Source organism: Anthonomus grandis, chromosome 16, assembly GCF_022605725.1.
Source record: "Anthonomus grandis grandis chromosome 16, icAntGran1.3, whole genome shotgun sequence".
Taxonomy (NCBI): Eukaryota; Metazoa; Arthropoda; class Insecta; order Coleoptera; family Curculionidae; genus Anthonomus; species Anthonomus grandis.
In genome coordinates this window covers 18,885,619-18,907,554 of record NC_065561.1, presented here as the reverse complement: position 1 = coordinate 18,907,554, position 21,936 = coordinate 18,885,619, and the positions used below count along the sequence as shown (strand labels likewise).

The window sequence follows — 21,936 nt, the reverse complement described above, 5'->3', positions numbered from 1 at the left end:
CCATGTTGTTCTGGGTTCAAACTACCAATTTTCAACCAATGGTTAGAGCATATGGCGTGATAAGCATGATTAAATAAAAAAACGTCTTTCATAATAAAATCGCTATATATTTAACACAATATACTAATATACTTACAGTCAAATTATTACGCTTATGCTAAATAAACTCTTCTTGAGAAAAATGCTTTATAAAAACGTGTTTATGATAAAGAGGATTGCATCTATCACTACTTGGTAGTTCTTAAAATCAATAAATACATTTACAAAAAAATATTACACAGACGTTCGGCAAACTGCGATATACATTTGTTCCGTTACGGTTTTTCTCGCTTTTTAAAGTTCCGTTTACTGGCGCACCTGCTCAAAATGTCGTTCACGTGTCGCTGGTGATTGAACACCTTCATTATTTGAGATTTTGCGTCTTGCATGCCGTCGTTGATGATTTTAATCCTCTGCAAATTACCCTAGAAAGATGCAAAGTAAATATCATCATTTTGGACTGTAGCATTGGTTAAAAGAAAAAGTCACCTTTATCAATTCATTCACCCTGTTCACTTCTTTGCCGTTTGGCTTAGAGTTTTCCTCGGATTCGGTGAATTTAAGGAGTTCAGTCAATTGATCGTACACGCCTTGTTCTTGCTCGGCCTGGAATAAAATTACATAAGAGTGAGTCAACGTGATAATAAACCTTTCGGTATGAGAAATATTCGCACAGGCAGTATATGCTTTACTTACTAATATTATACTTCTCTAATATTATACATCAATCAGCGCACATTTTATGACGCAATAGAAAAAAGAAAAATATCAACAATTCAGCTATTCCATAGAGAAGCATTAAAATTCTTTTTCTGGAACTCATTTAGCCAAGCCTGGAAAAGACTGTGGTTCCCTTTTTTGAGGAAGAACGTTGTAAAGCTGTCGTTACTTCGAGAGAATATGTGTTACTACTTTTGAGGTAATGGGACGATTATAGCTGTTACAAGGTAATTTAGATTTTTTTAACAGTTCCGATTTATTTTCTATAACAAGATAAACTTGCGACCTTAAAATGCTTCTTTTTTTTTAAATAAAACGTGGAATGAACTAAAAGCGTAAAAACTGAATTTTCCGAACGGTTTTATATAAAAATTACTTTTTAAAAATAATCAACAATATTGTTTAAGGGGGGCCCAGCAATATGAAATAATTTTGCGGACGTGTTTCAGGTAATATAAGTACATTATTTTTATTTTAGATAGAATGTAAAAAAACTGTTTTTATTTAAATTAAAGCAGTAATACTACAGTAGGAATTTGAATTTTCTTACAACATAATTAAAAAAAAAATGCGTTTTAATAGTCAGTCAGAATGTGCCTCCTTTGAGAAGATTAAAAGAGATTTGAAAATTGTTAAAAACAATTCTTTAATTTTTTTGAAATCACTTCCTCTAAAAACTTACCAGATCATCCATCTGGGTGGACAAATGGTACACCTTCCATCCGTTTACTTTTTCCAGAACCTTATTCTGATTGGCCAGATCGATGATGGTGGGACGTCTCTCGTCCTTCGGTTTCACATCGGTATACCGCTGGTAGTGGTTGTGCGTCGCTTTCCACGTCTGTCTGTAGCCGTTCAAAAGACTTGCGGTCGCCGGTTTTCGGATCTAAAAATTTACGCACTTAATAGTGGACCAATTTTAACCTAAAGACAAATGCAGTGTTTTTATTATTATTGAAGGATGATAAACTAACTTAACCTAAAAAAATGTAAACTATAAACTTACGGTGGTAACGACAGGTGCCTCGGGCGCGCCATCTTTCGGTGTCGAGTCCGAACGCGGTCCGTCAGAGTCGTAATTCTCTTTTTTGACCGCGCTGCTTTCCGATATAAATTGCATATCGTCGTGGGTTTCGTCGTCGTTACCAGTTCTAATTAAAAAAAAAAATAATTCAATATCAGTGTAACTGATATAAAAGGCAATGAAGTGGGACGACGTTTTGCTAATAGCCGCCTTATTATATCTCTAAGTCCGTGTAGAAAGTGTCTAGATTTTTTTTTTAAATTGTAATTAAGAATATAAAATTAAGCAAAAGTGTACACTAATCTAATTTAAAACGTCGTATCAGGAATTGAGGCAAACAACTTGAGTTTAAGTTTAATTTCATTTATTTTGACTGTACAATTATTAACTTAGCTTAGAGTAGCGGCGTACATTTGGCTATGTACTAAAAAAATAGATCCCTATTGAACTAATAATCTAGCAAGTATCTCACCACTTTGAAATCTAGATTAGATGCGCCAACTTTTGAAATCACTTGCCCAACAGTGAAGTAATTTTCTTTTCCAAGGACAGTTAGTTAAAGTTGGGAAATGATGGTTAAAAGACCCAAGTTGAGCAATAACTTGATCATTTCTTAAAAATGAGACAGTTGTGTTTGAATTTAGTTTTCTAATTTATCAAAGGGATATTCAGGGTTAAATTTAAAAATAATTGTTAAGAAATTCAAACATTTGTAACCACAGTAGTAAAAAGATCAACAATGGGGGTGTCAATTGTTTTCTAGGGGCATCTAGTTTACTGCCCGTTTTCGGCTTATCGTTGATTTTTCGGACACCCTGTATATAATCTTTTCGTAACGTTCTAAGACAAAAGTAATACATAAAAATAATAAAGTAGATTGTGCCAACAGTTGTGTGAGTTATAGATAAAATCGCATCACAACAGTATATATCAAATACTGTTGATTGTAAACAGGCTTGAGTTTCGTGAAATAATGTTGCAAGTACCGAACTCTTTCAAACACACCAAGGCTGTTTCTAATTGAGTTGCACCAAGCAATTTTTCCAAATTCTCCACTGGTCTAGCTTAAAACTAATCACTTTAAAGACCTCACACAAGAAATAGTCCAGAGGGTTTAAGTCTGAGGATCGTGCAAGCCCTTGCGTGTAACTTTTTTTGAGCAACTGATTGTTCTGGCTGAACTTATTTATCTGTGTTGTTTTTTTTAAACTTTTTATTTGTCTTTTTTACATTTTGTGCTTCGTTAGGCCAATGGTGAAGGGAGAAGGAGGTTTGTTAAAAGAAGGTTTTACGTTATTCCAGAGCCTATTTCAATTTTTTGTCTTGTTCAAGTGAATAGGGACTGATTACTCGTCGCCTAATGAGGAAACGTTTTAGATTATTATATTGAAGATCTTTCCTTCTTATAAATTGAACCACTGTCTCCATTGAAAGAAATGTAGATATTTCTTAAAAATCAAGCAGTATTTACAATTATTCTTAGTCCTTTATTTTGGAATCGGCTTATAGCTGTTTGGTTTTCTTGTGCAAATGTAGTCGATCCATATAAACAATTTAGGTCTAGCTACTTGTTTTTATTATCTATTGAGAGTTTACTTTTCCTTCATTTAAAGTGTTCCCATTATCCCGTTGCATTGCTCAATTTGTTGCCTGGGATGGAATGAAAAATTGTTTTTGTGATCGAAATAAATGCCAAAGTATTTATTTGACTTTATTCTTCCAGGTGTTTATTTCACTGTTACATGACCAAATTTTACAAGTGCATAATAGTAACCTAAAAGGTGAGTTTGCAGCTTAGCGATCTCGATATGTTGATGTTTAAAAAAATCAACCAGAGCAACCAAACTAAAATGTTAACGTGCATAACCAACATTGCGATTCTTGTTGCCTTGAGCAGTGTATCTCCCAAAAAATAACGATGAATCTCGTAAGTCTTACTGATAGAAATTAAGGTTCAATTAGATAGTCACCAACAATTTCCATGCTGATTTGCCTGAACTGCATTTAACTCAGCTGTGATTCTTTCCGGTGTAAGCATTTAAAACAAAAATGTTCAATAACCGCTCCAAACTCCCAACAAAAAACACAAGTTGTTTACCTTAATCGACAGTAAAAATCGAATTAAGTAACATAAAGTTGGAACTTTGATAGCTTTCAGTCTTGCCAACTAGCAAACAATATTTTTCGCAGCTAAAAGCATCATCTCATGAATTTTCTAAGAAGTTATTGAGTAGCCCTCGTAAATAGGTTGTTTCATTTAAAAAATGCAGGATTTATTGCGTATTTCATGCAATTTTTATCAGAGCTAAAGTACATTGATTGGTAATTGTGAATTTCTTAAAAAACACGGGGAAAGTCAAAAACTATGCCGTTTTGCCTCTTAAATGAATTATCCTTTTGTACAGTTGAGAATTACAAAATTTAAATGGCATGTCCGCCTATAATCAAAGCCATTGTTTGTACTGCAAAAGCACAGATAGAAAAAATACAATTTCAGAAAAAACCAGACTTACAGTTGTTGTTTCCTCGGCTTTTTCCTTGGACTCATCTCCATAGGCGGTTTCGACGACTCCTCCTCCTCATCCTCCTTAAGGTTGTTCAACATCACGGCCGGATCGCTACAGTCGTCATTGACCTCCGGTAATCCCGGACTAGAGGTCGCCGAAATGGTCGTGCTTCCACCTATTCCACGTTTCAAGGGCGAATTATTAAACTTAGACAACTTTCATAAATTCAAATTACTTCTTTATGTACATCATATTATAAATAAAGCCAAAGATTTCTCTATTAATTTTTTTTAACGTAAATAGTATATATTCTACTAGGCAAAAGAATAAATTGTATAGACCAAAAATGCAAAGTTGATAGCTTGCTAGTAGATGCAAGAAATGTCCACCGATAGAGTTTATTTAAAAAAAAGTTAAACACGTTTTTAGATACCTTTGTAAGATCTTAAAAATGTTGAGTTATGTTATAGAATTTACTGAGGTTAGGCACTTTTTTTCCACATTAACTGCATAGAAATATTAACCTTATTTTTTGATTTTTCTGATTCTTTATAATAATATCTTTTTGGAATTAATCAAGTTTGAATGAAAAAAATCATACCTGAAGTGTGACCGTTTCCTCTAGAATCGGGTCTGGGAGGCGACGGGGGAGATGCGAGGGGATGAGGCACTTGCTGCTGACTCGAATTCTGTAGGGTGGGAATCAAATTTTTCGCCGCCTTTAATGGAGAACCCTCGTGGTCCCGTTTACGTAAAATGCTGGGCCTAGGGGATGAATTCATCTGCGAAAGTTAGATTATTATTTAATATAATTAATTATTGATCTTATTAATGGCATTTAATCCTATAATTTGTGTGATGGTATTGAATCTTAAACAGTCAGGTTTCCTGAGAGGATTTAGAGACCGCAAGTGGCAATTTACAGAACAGATTTATTTGAATATCAAACCCAAGCATTTACAGGAATTAAAATTATGTTTATATGGAAATAAAATTATGTTCTGTATTAATCTGTATCCGCGGTATAAGGAACATTAAATAGAGACTAGAATTAGTGTTACAAACTTTAGGAAGCAATAAGGAAGTTTCAGTCTTGATTTTTCTAAATTTTACACAAATGTCATCTTCAACTCACCTTGTTTTGAGTCATCTGAGAGTTATGGTGCTGAGCAGTGTCGATATTGCCGCTACGATGTTGCTCATTGGCCGCTTGACTCGCCGCGATCGGCTGAAACTGGGTAGATAGTTGCTGACCTCTACTTTGTTCCACTACCATCACCGAATTTAACCTGACCCCTGTAAAATTGTAAACTTTAGGATTCAGATAACCAGGTGTAGAAGTTTGAAGTAAGGTGTTACTGAATAACTCTGTGAAAATAAAGGAGATGGGGATGGAAACGTGTTGGTTTTTGAATTAGCAAATCCTCAAGGTTTTAAAGCCCAAAGAAACGTTGTTTGTCGCAATATATTAAGTAGTTCATCGAAATTTTCACAGTTGTTCAGTAGAAATCCAAGGGGCCGAAGTTGTGTATATAAAGAAATTTGCAAAATACAATATTGGATTTTGTATCGTATAAGCATAACCTACACGAATGTAATTCATGAGATACAACACCATTTACTTAACAACACACTTAAACGCATTAAATCTAAATTAAGTAACGAATAAATCAAAATACAAGCATATCCGAATGTATTTATTTATAGAAGAACACACTGGATCAGATATAGCTGTGAAACGGCTTTAGTGCACATAATAGATGATACTCTTAAAGCCATGGATGAAAGTAAAATAACTGATTAATTTCTCAAGGCATTCGATATGATAAATCATAGACTTTTAATATTAATCTTACATTATATAGGGTTTGATGTAAATGTAGTATGTAAATTATCGTTTTTAACTAACAGAAAAAAAAATAGACTCCCGTCTGGGGTAGCATGTAATGTAGCATAATTGGACCATTTGTACTTGTAATGTGTTAAAGATTTCAGATCTCACTTTTATGCTAACGATATGCAGTTATATTTCTCTTTCTTAAAAAAACAAATTAACTGTAAATACCACAAATGTGCTTAAAATTAATCTGTTTTATAATTTGACAATGATAACCAAGTTTCCCTCTGTAAGGAAAATTTAAACATTTTGCTAAATAATATCGCTTTATCTGCCTCTGTTTTAGGCCTAGTCATGGATTCCAAAAGTGCAAAAATGCATATGTCAGACTTAAGTATGACCTAAATGGACGAACTAAAATTACACCATAACTTTGAAGATCTAATTGGCTAAATATGAATAATTTTTGTATTGTTTAGGTTTTAAAATTATAAAACGTCAAATGCCTTGTTATATTTAAACGGAATATCCATAGTTTAAATTTATATTATGTAAACATCGCAAAAAACTCTTTAAAAGATTATTCTCCTATAATTTGCCCGAATTATTTAATACTTTTGTTAATAACTACATTTCTATGTCTATTTCGCGTTTTAAAAATATATTAAAAAATCACTTTTTGATTTTCAATAAGTAGTATTGTCATAGCGGTCTTTTTAGATTAATCTACTAACTTGTTTTCTTTCCTTGCAATTTTTTAATGTTAAGGTCTCTATTATTTGCTAAATAGGACATGTGGTCCCGAAAAATGTTGATCAAAGACCCTTGGACCTTAAAGACCATTTTCAGCGCTTTCAATACCAAACCTAATGCAATTGGTTCTATTAAGTGGCCTTGAGCAGATTTTGAGTAAATCAAGTTTGAATCCCAATAAGTCAATCAGAAGTGAACTGTTGTTTTTAGGGCATTCAATTTCAAATCCAATTCAATTGGTCCCATTGACCTACTTACCGTAGTTTTTTAATAAAATCATTTTTAAGCCATCCATTGCACGTTATCAAACGCCTTTGTCAACTCCACTAACTATTTTTTCTTTTATATATAAATGAAATATCATAAGTATTAAATATCTTTGAATGAGCAAAAATTAGTTTAAATATCTAAAAGCAACTAAAAATGATTTATGAGGGTTATGAGGTCTGGAAGAGTTAACTTGCAATGTCTGAAAAATGGCTTCAAAATTAATTTAGTTAATAGTTGGGGGCCTGGAGTAATTTTTAAACAATAATTTCCAACACAATTAATTAATTAAAAAATATTCCAGGCGTCTGAAAAATACAGAAAGAAGCCAAAATTGTAACAACTGTCTAGAAAATTTTAAAAATAACAAAAGATAATTGCAAATTGTTATTTACAAGAGTTTTAATTACCACAATTAGAAATTAATCACCTACCAGGGAAAAAAGTTATAATTATTTTATCAACTTGGAAGACGCGTTTAATTAATTAAGAAATAGAAATTTAATTAAGCTGTTAATAAATAGGATTTCTCTGATTTTAAGTAAACGTGAAAAAGGTCGCCTCAAGTGCCTTGACGAAATATTTAATTAATTAAAAAAATAGACATTGCATTAATTTTTTAGGAAAAAATCAAAATTAATCCAATTACCAGGAGGAAAAATTTAGTCAATAAAAAAACCAATATAAGAATTTAAAAAAATCTAAGTATTTAAGTAGTTAAGTTCCAGGAAGAAATAATTAATTAACTAAGGAATAATTAATCATTAAATTTGGTGACATCGAAAAAAATTGAAAATTGCTCCAACTGCCTTGACGAAATAATCAATAATTAATTAAGAAAAATACTGAAAAATTCAGTTGCAATGAAAAAATTTAAAAAAATTTCTAATTGCCTGGAAGGAGGAATTAACTAATTAAAAAAATAAAGATACTGGTCAGGAAAACATAAAAAAGGAGCATTTAATTAAAGAAAAAACAAATATACAATTAAACTGTTTAAAGAATGAAAACATCTGGAATAAAACTGAAAAATAAAAGTCTGAAATGATTAACTTTAAATTAGTAAAAACAAGGTCCTAAAGCCATTTTAATCATCAATTTGTATTTATTTTTTAATTCAATTTTTAAATATTTGAGCAAATATTAAGTGTTTCATGTATAAGTAGACGTACATTTCCCAGGAATCATTAATAAAACGAGTAAAATATTGCATTGTGTTGTTCATTTCTAGTGCTAGTTCCCGATAAGTAATTCGATCGAATAAGCAATTAATTAATTAAGTAGTTTAGTTGGAAATTTGCGGTTTTTACAATAAATAACCTAACAGACGATAAATTGACATTCTATGCATGGTTGAGTTTAAGGACAGAATACCTAGTTAAATAGAAACAGTTCAGTATCATTCATGATCCCAAATGATCATTATCAAAAGAAAATAGGTAGAGTACACATAATATTATTAGGAATAGTTTTTTAATGCATAATGTGTAAAATTTCGATAATAACTTAAGAAAATCGATGTTGGTTGATTATCGGTTAATACTCAATACCCTAAAAAACATAATTTAGTCCAGTGGAATACAGTGCAGAAGAAAAATTGGTTAATTTCTTTTATGCACTATACACCCTTAACTTCTGAATATTCTGAGGAAAAACTAATGTTCCAGTAAAGCAATTTATGCATACATTATTAGTTAAGATATTTTCCAATCAATGACTAGGATAATTAAATAATGGTATGCTCGCTCTCCAGACCTAACTCCCATTGACTAGTAAGTAATTCTATAAAGACCTGGAAGAAAATCGATAATTATTTCAAATGCCTGGAAAATTTAAAAAAAAATCTAGATAACAAAAAAACTATTTCTAATACAAAAAAGAATAAAAAATATATTGAATATCTGGAATAGCATTAAAAGCCAAAATTTATCTCTAAGAATTAAAATAAAAAATTATTTCGAAATTAATTAAATTACAATAGTCGAGGATTTGGAGCAATTTAAAAAAAAAATTAACAAGTCAATTAATTAAGTAGACTAGTTAAAAAATTTACAATAGACATCTGCCTGCTCAATGTTTTGAAAACATTTGCTTCTTACTTGTGTATTATTATATATTAGTGAATATATTTAGTAGAGGAAGCAGTTGTAAGCAAGATTTATCAAGTAAACACTAATTTTATTTAAGTTAGAACTTAAAACAGTATTCTTGTGCGAAAGTTACTCAACCTGTTCAACCAAGAAAATACTGTGCAAATTTATGTAAATATTGTAATTATTTGTTTGGTGAAACAATAAATAAATACAAAATTCTCGTACAAAACAAGAGATCTCCTTGCCTACTAAATTATGGGATGCTCTGGTACCTAATTTTATTAGTATGGACCCGATGGAGAATCGAAATACTTCGTTTTGCATATTAAGATTACACATTTACTGAACAAATTATGTCCTTTAATTAAGGTGTAACTCGTCCAATAACTTACCCTGAAATTGCTGATTGGTCCCACTAACGGACGGCTTAATAATTTGAGCGGACTGTTGCGGTTGGGCTATAAACGAGCCCGCCTGTTGGCTCACAAAAGTCCTCTGGAAAGCCCCTGATGCCGTGGAAGCGTTCTCGAAGAAATAACTGCCCGTTTCCTGGTTCGCCAACGAATACGGCGTATTCGCTGACGGTACTGACGTTATCGTTGCTTGCTGCGGACCTGAAGACGAGAACGCGTTTGACAAAATAATATGTTTTCAACAGCTTTAAACGCGCCAATTATCTTAAGACGTGGATCGTTTTTTTTTCTAGTTGTTCTAAACGACTGTTTAACGATGTGCTACTGTGTATTTGTCTTAACGTTCTTACATTCTAGGATATTAAAAATCCTACACACATAAAAACCCAATCGAAATCCGAAAGAATTCGCAAACACCAACGAGAAACTACATGAAACTGACAAAAAATGAAAACTGCCATTTTTGATGACGCGAGTTGACGAGCGGTTACCAAGGTTTTGTTGCAATAATGGCCCTTACAGGTATGGCAAAAAAACCGTTTACAGAATGAATGTATTAATAGATTATTAATGAATATAGTAAAAGGTGTATTTTAAAACGGTTCTTTTGTATAAATTTAAAAAATCAGGTCAAATACAAATTGATAATGTACATTTACATGTTTCCATTAGTGTTATTTTATTTCAGTCATACTTCACAAACCTATCTGATGTGATTATGGGCAGATCGTTAAAATTACCAATATTAAACCTAATAAATTTGTACAAAGAGATTTTTTACTCTTTCCTACATCTTTTTTCTAACAGAATGAATCAGAGGTACATATTTATAATTGTCAAGAGGTACAGGAAAGAACACTGCATTTGAACAAGTAATTTCTTAAACAGTTATGTAATTGAAGTCACAGCAAATAGTTTTCTCCAGCATTACTAACTCATACTGAATATAAGCCTAAAAATAATTTTAATACTATTTTTCTAAAGTGAGGCCTGCTGGATGATCTTCCTTGATATTCCTAATAATAAGTATTCAGCAGCATTTATATGGGATGAACGTACTGTGAATGTACTTAGGGAAGTAGCTGAAATATTCCATTTAAATGAAAACCTTTTGTCTGTGTTTGTGTTTTCCAGGCAGACTCAAAAGGGCAAAAGTATTTTTATTCACAAAACGGCATAAACAGAATTCCGATTTTTAATTACTTAGAATAAGTTTATGAGAAAGTAGACTATTTTTTGTATGTATTTTGACTTGTCAAGGGCCTTTGATACGCTAGATAATAAGACAGGATAGGTCTAGGGGTATTCCAGGAGCTGACTCTGATGATATTAAATCTATAATGAATAAATGACAATTTAAGCAAACTGTTACTTGGAAAGTGTTTTGTTGTAAGTGACTTTTACTATCTTAATGTGTCATTTTATCTATACAATTTTATTCTAGGCATACGTTTGCATCGCCAATATCGTCGTTTATTTTATCATACAATTTTCATTTGGTCACTTTTCTGAAATTTTTGCTTTTTTATATTGCTTTGCCATGTAATAAGATTTTGTTAATAAATAAAGGACATTACTATTATTAATTATTAAAATCGGTTACATTTTGCTGTAGTAGGGTAACTTAAAAAGCAAACCTTAGAAGTAATCTACTATTACAATTTTTATGATATAAAGCCAACCATCTCCATTAAATCCACAAAATTGACCAAGAATTAAAATTATACTATACTCAGTATTACGATTAATAACGATTGTGAATGTATGATGAATCAAATACTAAAAAAATTATGCTGAAAAATGCATCACTCTTGAAGCAAGAAAGAAAGTATCTTCCCTATTAAAAAAAACTGTTTATATCTAGCTAACTTTCATTGGACTGATAATGAGTTAATTATAATTCGAAACGTTTCTCTGATGTTTATCCTACAACTACTACTAATTTTTGTTGATCTAAAAATGAGGAAAACCAAACTTACCAGGTGACGCGTGTCTGGGAGCCTGAGCCGCAAGAGAGGCATGAATTAAAACACTCGCGGTACCAGGGGTGTTCTGATTATCATTTGATGTGTAAACTTTAGCTATGGGTATGGCTTGTGGGGTCCCCCCTGTACCGGGTCTCTGGGCTACTATTGATGCTGGCACATTAACTGAAATAAGAAAACAGTTTAGTCAAAGATTTTTTAAAATTTTTACACTAACTGCCATGATATTAAATTACGTGTATTTTCAAAAAACTTACTGGTTCTCGTTGCAGCAGCACCAGCTCCTGACGAGGTAGTTTTCAATTCCGTTGGTATCTGAGCCAAATGAATCGTAGCTATTATAATAAAGGAACGAATTAGTTGTAAATTAAGTCTAAAATGGTATTTCTTAAATAAAAACTTGACCGAAGTAGTCCATTCTTGCAGTGGAGTTAATAGATCAATGGGTAACTAAAAGTGTTTTGAATTTATCAAAAAAAAAATTTCGGGCATATAACATGTCCATCATCAAGGATAACAAATTAAGGGACTCTGTCAATTCATCTTATAAGTTTTAGTGCCTCAGACAAGGTTAAAATACATGGAAGAAAAAGTTGTTTACCTGTCGGTTGTGTAATAACCTTCGGACCCTGCGTGGTCTGCACCCTCGTTCCGGGATTACCATTGGCCACCATGATCGACTGTAAATTTAACGTTGATAGAGCCGAAATCCTGGCTTGACTCGTCAATATATTGCTGGAGTTTGTCACTGTCCCGGCAACCTAAAATCAAAACAAGTTACGTAAGTACTTAGTTAGACTAGTTTATTTTCAAAAATAATGAGGGTTTTACTTACCGTCGAAGAATTATTTACAGCAAGTCTCCCCACGACATTACCGGTGGCCTGAGTACTGACCAATCTCGTAGTACTGGCTAACACGGGTTGCGATTGACTAATAGAGGCAACCGATATCCTCTGATTTGTACCTAAATTGGCAGATGAGGCAGTTACTAGCCGCGAGTTTTGAGCGGCTAGAACTTGGGAAATCGGCACGGCTAATCTGGCCCCACTTACAATCGGCCCCTATAAATAATTTAAAAAAAAAACCGTCATTATATACATGGGTGTTTAAAATAAGACAATAACCCCTAAGGGGATGAGGGAACATTCAAGTATTATGTATATTAAGGGATCACAGTAAAATATAAGGTGGCGTTTTACAAGGGGACCCCTGCGTTATATTTATCGAGATTATGACAATACTGATACATGAGGCTCAGCAACTGCCATGACATGAAGTACTATTATATTGATATTATTAATGAAAAAGTGACGATAATTAATAACAATATTACTTACTTAATTAATAAATATGCCCCTGTTAAAACAAAACTTATAAAAGAAAAGCCATTTACTCCTTGGATTAACTACCAATATAAAAAATTTAATGAAACTCAGAGATAAGGCGCGCCAAAAATATATGAAGCAGTAAAATTCTAAATTATTACAGAGAGTTAAGAAATAACACTAAACATGCAATAAACAGGGAAAAATTAGCTTACTTTCAACAAATGTCATTAAAAAAAGGAAAAGAATTTTGAAATATTAAAAAACTAAATTTTACCAAAAATAAAACCAGCTATTTGCCTAATAATTTAAATAATGCAGAAGATTTAAATTCTTTTTTTTTTCAAACTGATGCGGTAGAATTTCATGGAATTTGTATTTTAAAGATCTTAGGATATGCCTTCCTTACTGCCTAAAACCTTCGGTAAATATTATTAATTGTTGTATTTGCACAACTTGCTGCAGGTATAAGATGTTTGGAGAATTCACCTGTGACAGACCTGCTTAGCTGATTCCTGTTTTGAGCTTATTTAACGTTAAATTATTAATATGTAAAATATGGCAGTTTTAGTCTTGCCTCTTTCCATTCCTATGATTCTAGCTTGCCAGATTCTTGCACTGATTCCTACAATTTACCTATTATCTATTGAGTTATTTTAGGGTATAGTGCACGTTTGCTGCTATTTCTAATATTTTCCCAGTAAACTCCGATTACCAGAAAACTATATTTATTCATGATAAATAGTGTTTCATTATAGTTCAATCTTTAAAAACATATTATTTGAGTAATTGTTTGTATTTCTAAAAGGTAATAAAACTGTTTTTGATTTGATTTTATGTTTACTTCAGTTTCATCCCATGTAGCTTCGAGTCTTCCAATCATGGATGAGACGGAATAATTGATTAAACCACGAAATATAAAAATTAATTATCTTGTTAAAGATAATGTCTTCATGATATAATTTCAAAAACTGTTGAGCTAAAACGCAGTAAGTATAGTCATTACTTATGTAGAAATTATTTTATTCACTGAAACGAAAGAATGGCATTTTCTACCGAAAATGATATCAAAATATAATTTATAGACATATGTAAAAAAAAAAATTGGGGTATCACAAAAAGTTTTCAGAGGTTCTCAAACAATAAAGATGGTTTTGTTAGTGCCAGAATCATTTTCACTAACTTCAGATGCACACTCAGTGTGTCATCAGTATTTGTTAAGGAATTAAAAAGATTTTGCGACGAAAATACCATTTACTTTGTGCTGGCACACAACTAATGCAGGATATTCATCAAGTAAATGAAAGGAAAACTACCCACAAAGTGCAAAAAGTTAATGTTCCAGTCTTCGAACCCTTAATTCCAAGAAATAGTCTTTTTTTTTCTGAAAGAGACCGACTTTCTACCCTTGACTTGTATCATGTAGTGTTGCTCTCTGCTTCTTTTTTCGTTCTTTTTATTAGTGAATACACAAGTGGTTCTGATGATGCCTAGTATGGGCGAAACACGTGTAATCCTTTGACTTTAATTTAATAAATTTGAGACCTGTAATTGAGAGTTTATTTCGTTACTATTTCGAACTCTTAAGTTGAGTGAAGTTCTGAGTAACAGTTCAAGTAGGTATCAATCTTTGAACAACATCGACACTTTCGTGAAATATAATTTTTTTTTCTGGTAAAATAAGCAAATTAAAAGAAAGTGCTTTTTTGATAAATCAAAAAAAATTGCAAGTTTCTTCAGTAGTTGTATATAATACACTTTATATACTTTAACTGTTCTATTATACCGTAGACTAAACGGAGAAATCGGATCCTTGTTTCTACTTACCAAAGGTCTGGGATGGCCAGAAGGTCTGACTTGACTCTGTGCGGTCGTGGTGACGGTAATTCGCGCCGTAGGCGTAAACTGCGGATTCGCGGTGTTCGCACTGTAGACGACAGCCTGCGTACGAGCCGGCAACATCTGAGCCAACGTGACGGTGTTGCCAATTTGCATCGTCCCGCCCGGAGCCGGTTTGAAAGAATGGATCTATGAAATTAATAACAAAAGTGTATCATTTATTATTGTCAACATAAACACAAATTTATTAAAAGTTCAATTTAATGGGTTTTCTATATAGCGCATAACTGGTACATAGCAAAGAACGGTTTTGTCTTTTGAATTCACATTTTAAAAATTATATAAATAATACTGATATTCCCAGAAAACGAGGTAACAACTGAATCGGTATTAAACGAGGAGAAAATTGTTCTCAAAGATTGGGACAAAGCTGACGTTTATAGATTAGAAACCTAAAACCTGGACCTTGTTACTAAAATTAAGAGTAAGAAATTGGTTGCTAATGTAAAAACGATAAAATTCCGTATTAATTAAAATTGTGCTTAAATGCGGAAGGAACATGCATAAAAAGGATTCGTTAATTCATAAAAATTCAATCATCCAATAGTGTAAAGAGCAAAATAAAGACTTAAATAATACATAAAAACCTTGAACCATTATTATGCGAACTCTAATTTCAATATGTATCCGATAAACCTTAATCGAATATTTTTTGCAGGTCATTCTTTTGGTCAAATCACCTTTGAGCATTAAAACAATTTTTTTTATAATTATATTATACAATAATATTATCATTGTTTTATTCAATTGAAGATCTTCCTAACCAATATATTAAAAGCAGTGATCCGGATCATTTGTCATCAGCAGGCTCATATGCCAACTAATGTAAAAGGCAAATTACAATTTACATTTTCGCTCTTTTCAGATAAAAATTGACAAATCCGTACAACTGTTTAAACCTTAACCTCATTCCAGGTGATTTTCCTACTAAAATACATCAAATTACCAATTTGAAATTAGTTTCGTTATGAAGAACATAATTTACAATATTCAAATTACTATTTTAATTTTTGTCCTTTATTTTACATAAAATTACCAACAAAAACTCATTCCTCAAGCCATATTTTTTATTTCAGTATTGTTGTCCAATGTCAAGATTTAAGAAAACTTATGATATTATTCTTTTATATGCAGATACATATTGCAACAAATATCGCCTAATTATCTGCAAATATAAATACATTTATATTAAATTTGAATTGCGTTTCTAGTAATAATAAGAAATACAAGTAAAAAGTAATAAAGTATGAGATATCCTTGAGGAATACTAAAACTAAAATATTCTTGAACTGACGCTCTTATTCTTGATTGTGGTGAATGATTGATTTCGAAATTGCTTAATGAAACCTGTTGTTCCGTTTATGAACCAATTGACTATAAGTTCAGATACTCCAAAACTTTATCAAAAGCCTATTATATACCTAAATATAGGATGCGCTAGGTTCAGACAAACATTGCTTGTTACTTCACATTTTGATCCAAGGAACATCTCTTCAAGCCATCCAAAAGTAATGGTCGAAATACATTTAGGGTATAATTAATTATTCTATAAATAATTCTATTCTATAAATGAACTATATAGGATATAATAGAATGATTTTTTCAATTATGGGGAACATTCTTGGATCATCTATTTCAACAATTCATCAAGATATAGTGGAGGATAATCATAGTTTTTTTTTTGGAGGATTTCTTGCACCACAAAATTGATAGAGACCTTTCTGTCTATAATTGATTAAAAATTAATACAAATTCCAAAATCTCAACAATTGCATTCAATTTTTGCCTTTAGGGGCCTAACGATACTAAAAAACTATGTAACCATCTTTCAATAATTTCTTGTTATAAGTATATATAAATAGAAATATTATTACTATGATTTTATTAATACACACAGACCTTTGATATCAACTTAATGCTATCCTGAATTTTCCACCAAACAAATTTAACTTATATTCCGGTTTTATTATTTATATTCTCTGCTATGTCCTACAAGACAGGAGGACACATACCGTTATATTTTGGTGCTGAAAGAAAATTATATATACCCAGTTATAAACACCATTTTACATTCAAAATAAAGCAAAAAAATTAAAAATTCTTACTGTTTGTCCGATAGTAATCGCATTAGATAATATGGTAGGCTTAACGGTCTGTATGGGTTGATTCGGTAAAGGTCGTCCAACAGCCTGCGGTTTTCCTGTGATTGTTGTCGCTCTAACTGGAGAACTCAAAACGGTGGAAGCGACTTTTAATTGTGGATTATTAGAGCTGGTCGCTAGCTGCCAGGCAGTGCCGCCCTGGGCTGGACTCGGAGTCCTAAGCAAACAAATATAACATCAAATGAACATATCATTTTCTTCGATTAGATTAGAAGGTTTTCTTTGGTTATAGAGCGACTTATGACATAGTAACTTTATTTTATTATATAATGTACTCGTTAATAGAACAGTTTATCCCTCTAAAGAATATAAAAATTTTAGTTACAGAAACTTTATATATACGTGAGAAACGTAGAAAAGCAACAGAATGATGCCTATATTTAAGCTAGAATTCTTTTATTTTTTATTATTTTAGGCCATTTAGCCCAGGCACTTAACTATTCATCTATCCACAAGACACATACTTCAGGCTTTGGCATGAATTAGGGACACTTTAAAACTAATAAGCAAGCTAGGGGTGTTACTCAACAACCTATCATAGAATTTTAATTCAGATTTTAATTAAATTAAGATGATGTATGGGCTTTAACAATCTGCTTAAGGCCACTATACCTTTCAAACGCTTTGCTTCATTGTTTTCTTTTAAGAGGTCTATGTTAAGGTCAACCAAAATAAATGTTTACTGCTGATATATTAGATCCTCATTTAATTTTTGTTCAAAGTAGTTTAAGAACTGTCTGCAATTTGATGTAGGTGATCAATATAAAGATCCTATCAACAATGCCTCTTTTCCCACATGTAAAACGATCCAGAGAGCCCAATATTCATAGTCCATCGCATCGTTCCATATAACAGAATGGGTTGCAACATTCTTAATGTAAATTATAGTACCACCGGTTCGTCGACTATCTGAATAGCATATTGTAGCAGTTTAATACCTTGGTATATCAATTTCTTTTTCATCTCTAGAAATTAATGGTAATTTTCTTTACACCTTTCTATCTTGACTTTCTTCAAAACTTCGGTGTTTGATTATATAGAAAAAAACAAATAATATGAAGTTGCATGAAATTTTAAGAGGTGCTTTTTATGAACAGAAAACGACATTTCTACAGTTCCAAAGTAATTAATCATTTAAAGTAAAGAGAGGCATATTTAAAATTCCTTCTAAAATAACAAGGTTAGCTTGGATATTAAGGACACAGCAAATGTTTGCTGAATGCTTTTCATTGGTCTACCTCAGATAAACTTCTATTAATTTTGAAAATTCAATTAGTTTGAGTACTGTGTCTTGTGGTCAAGAGACCAGATGGAATCCAAGCATTTTTTTCTTAAACAATTCTTGTGTACAAGTCCAATATGATTTATTCTTTTTTAAACCTTCTTTTAAATCTGAAATAGAAATGTTGTATGTAACTAATCAGAGTTAGCAATATTACTAGACTGTCTTGTTAGTAAGAGATTAAGTTGCAGTTGTAGAACTGTTATTTTAGTGTTGTTAGTTTGGAGGGAAGATCTATACAGGGTCCTCTAAAGCTTATATTTATGTTATTCATGAAGTTCTTTTAGGAAAACAGAAGGCTTTTGCAGATCCTCTTTTTCAGTGGATAAGATGAGTGCTGCATTTAGAGATGGATATTACAGGGAAGAATATAACATAAATGGATGAGGGATAATCTAAATTTGCCTACATTAGAGTTAAGAAGAATTCTACTAGATTTACATTTTCTGCATAAAGTAGTATGTCCTTTTTAAACTTAAAATTCCTTCTTGAAGTATCAGACAATCTGAAACTTTTGTAAAAAAAAGAAAGGTGTCACTAAACTTTGTAATTCAATGTTGATAAATAACACTTCAATGTGTGATTTAGTCATATTTAAAAATATATGAGTCAATTACCATTTACATCCCTATATAAACATATTTATAATTAAAGTGTATACATTACAAGTTATATATGCATGAACTATTACTACATATGTCCGTGAACTATGTTTTAAAAATAGTTTGGTATGTTTAAAACATTCTGTGTTTATGATATTGGTCAGTGTCCTTTGTTTCCATATAATTAAAGTATTCGTTACAATGCAGCTAAGATGCTTTTATGATTGTGAGGTGTGCTCAGTAATATCTCATTTTCCATACACTTACCAGGCTTGTGTAAGGAATAAAATAGAGACTTAAATGATAATAAAAATCTTGAACTATTATTTTAACAACTTTGATAGCACAATAACAAATGGGGGATGATTCTATGCTGTAAAATTGAATATAGAGATCAGAGAATATTTTATAAAAAAAATAACTTACCTAGGTGGCCTAACAAAAGAATGAGTCTGACTATTCTGTGCGGTGACAACAAGTGGAGTTCTCACAGTAGAAACGTTACTTCTAGGTGCGGCAAGATTGGCGACAACCGCTGGTCCTCTAGGCACATGGTATGTGGTTCCTGTGGAATTTTGGGCTGCAACTAAAGGGGTGGCCGATAGGGTTATTTGGGTGGGCCTTTGCACTGAAATCCCTGCGGTAGATTGGGGATGGTTCTGAGATTGTGATCCACCGACTATACCGGTTATTTGGGTTCGACCGGAATCTTTAAATAAAGTTTGATAAAAATTATGTTAAATGTATGTATAGCTTACCACTTACAGATACTCACTTAAGATACCAAAAAATGTAAAATATAAAAACAAGTAAATATATCATACACTTTTTAGCACCAATAAAATAGAATAATAAAAATTTAACATATTACTGGTCAGTTCAGGTCTATTTCAGTTTATTTAGTATTATTGTTTTAAATTGATATAAACTACCAAAAAACTAACAGCATGCTTTTGTGTGCCTCTATGGAAGCAAATTTGAATTTTAATATCTAATAAGTAAATTTTTAGTTTCATTTCTGGAATATGTGGAAGAAAGTAGGTGAAAGCATCACTGTTGAATGTGTTGCACTAGCACAAAGATGTTTTAAACCTATAAACTGAAACAATATGGTGAATATACTTAAAGGAAAAAAATGGCAAGACACACATGTATACTGGCCAAGAAATTTTGATGTATGTTTATTGAAGAAAAAAAAATTAGAAATCTGGATAAAATTAAGTTAACAGCCTTGTCCTTTACCTTGTTTTATTACTGCTCCTGGCACCAAGTTAGTAATAATCGTCTGTCCTACACCGGCAGGATTGCTGCTAGACGAAACATTCTGAGTCAAAACTCTCACAGACCTTAGGGCTTGGCTGGTCATCACCAAAGGAGCTTTATTACTTTCCACAGTCCTCACTGCTGTGATCTGAGTTCTTGCCAAGTCCAAGGGAACACCCTTCTGTAAGTCCTTATCCTCCTCACTATTGGCACTCATTTTTGTATTTAAAATTTTACCATAACTACACAAAGCTCCAGAAAAAAAAGAAAAGCACCATTTAGTAGATAGAAGCTACAAATCCTATGTGTTTGTTCTATCGATCATACGTGAATGAATCTTTATGCACCATTTAACTGTGAATTTAAAGCATCTTATTAAGTGTTTGATTAATTAAAGGGGTTGTTTTATGAGCGCCCAAATTTAGATCAAACTTTTTTGCATTTTGAAAACAAACTTCAAAAGTCTTTTGATGGCGATCTTTTACGAGTGGAAATGTGACAACGATGCGTTAACAGCGTTGCCGTTAGTGCTTTCGATTTTCCCATTTGACCGAAAGTTAAGCCAGGACCATACGAGTACGATATTCGATCAGTCGGCTAATTTTTAGCAAATTCGATTTTTCAGCTTGATTCCACAAAAATCCCTTATCGCACAATTCACTAAATTAAGCTTGAATATCTAATATCGAGATTGGGTTCCCATTGCTAAAAGCGATGGATGCGTCGGGGTTTTAAAACGTCTAGCTAACTTCACGCCTGTTTTCTATTGACATTTGACTGCACCAATATTTTGTTTGTTTATATAATTAGTTAAACGATCAGAAATATGTTTTATGATTTAACATATTTGTAAATATTAATATTAATTAAGCACTATTAAAAACAGCAAGCTTATTACTATTAAAAAACATTAAAATGAAAAAGATAGACATTTGACTACTGCTGTGGTGCCCTCTTTGTTACATCAATCAAACTCTTATTCAAATAAGCGGAGGTCTCTGTAATTCGAGGTTAGTCATGTCAATGTCTTTTGAATTATGAGAAATACGCTTTATGATTTAAAATTCAAATAACTATTAATAATAATTAGGAAAATTAATTAAGCACTAGTAAAAATGACAAGTTTATCACTATTTAGATACATATAAATGAAAAAGATAGACAATTGATTACTGCTGTGGTGCCCTCTTTGTTACATTAATCAAACTCTTATTCAAATAAGCGGAGGTCTCTGTAATTCGAGGTTAGTCATGTTAATGTCTTTTGAATTAATAGAAATACGTTTTATGATTTAAAATTCAAGTAACTATTAATAATAATTAGGAAAATTAATTAAGCACTAGTAAAAATGATAAGTTTATCACTATTTAGATACATATAAATGAAAAAGATAGACAATTGATTACTGCTGTGGTGCCCTCTTTGTTACATTAATCAAACTCTTATTCAAATAAGCGGAGGTCTCTGTAATTCGAGGTTAGTCATGTTAATGTCTTTTGAATTAATAGAAATACGTTTTATGATTTAAAATTCAAGTAACTATTAATAATAATTAGGAAAACTAATTAAGCAACAGTAAAAATGACAAGTTTATCACTATTTAGAAAAATAAAAGTAAAAAAGATAGATATTTGACTACTGTTGTGGTGTCCTATTTGTTTCATTCATCAGATAGATGAAGGTTTCTGTAATTCAACATAAGTCATATTAGTGTCTTTTGAAATATTAGTTCATAATTTTATGATTTTGAATTCCAGTAAATA

At 31.7% G+C, this 21,936-nt stretch overlaps 1 protein-coding gene across 1 annotated transcript; it reads right to left on the bottom strand.

Moving 5' to 3' along the window:
- Window positions 1–86: 86 nt before the first annotated feature.
- Window positions 87–20,652, bottom strand: LOC126745582 (histone deacetylase complex subunit SAP130-A). The gene is made up of 16 exons (XM_050453488.1): window positions 20,153–20,652; window positions 19,337–19,619; window positions 16,970–17,183; window positions 14,793–14,993; window positions 12,474–12,701; window positions 12,240–12,399; window positions 11,896–11,973; window positions 11,633–11,803; window positions 9,633–9,854; window positions 5,426–5,586; window positions 4,892–5,072; window positions 4,297–4,465; window positions 1,766–1,910; window positions 1,442–1,645; window positions 529–645; window positions 87–464 (listed from the first exon to the last, which is right to left on the bottom strand). The coding sequence occupies exons 1-16, from the start codon at window positions 20,388–20,390 to the stop codon at window positions 315–317; spliced, it is 2,922 nt and encodes a 973-aa protein (XP_050309445.1). The 5' UTR covers window positions 20,391–20,652; the 3' UTR covers window positions 87–314.
- Between the last annotated feature and the right edge of the window lie 1,284 nt (window positions 20,653–21,936).

Excerpts from the sequence above, each read along its gene's own strand:
- LOC126745582 (XM_050453488.1), bottom strand. The coding sequence starts at position 20,390 with ATGAGTGCCAATAGTGAGGAGGATAAGGACTTACAGAAGGGTGTTCCC. Across the intron at positions 14,994-16,969 it reads CGATTACTATCGGACAAACA|ATCCATTCTTTCAAACCGGC; the intron begins GTAAGAATTTTT and ends TTAATTTCATAG. Across the intron at positions 1,646-1,765 it reads AGGCACCTGTCGTTACCACC|ATCCGAAAACCGGCGACCGC; the intron begins GTAAGTTTATAG and ends GTAAATTTTTAG.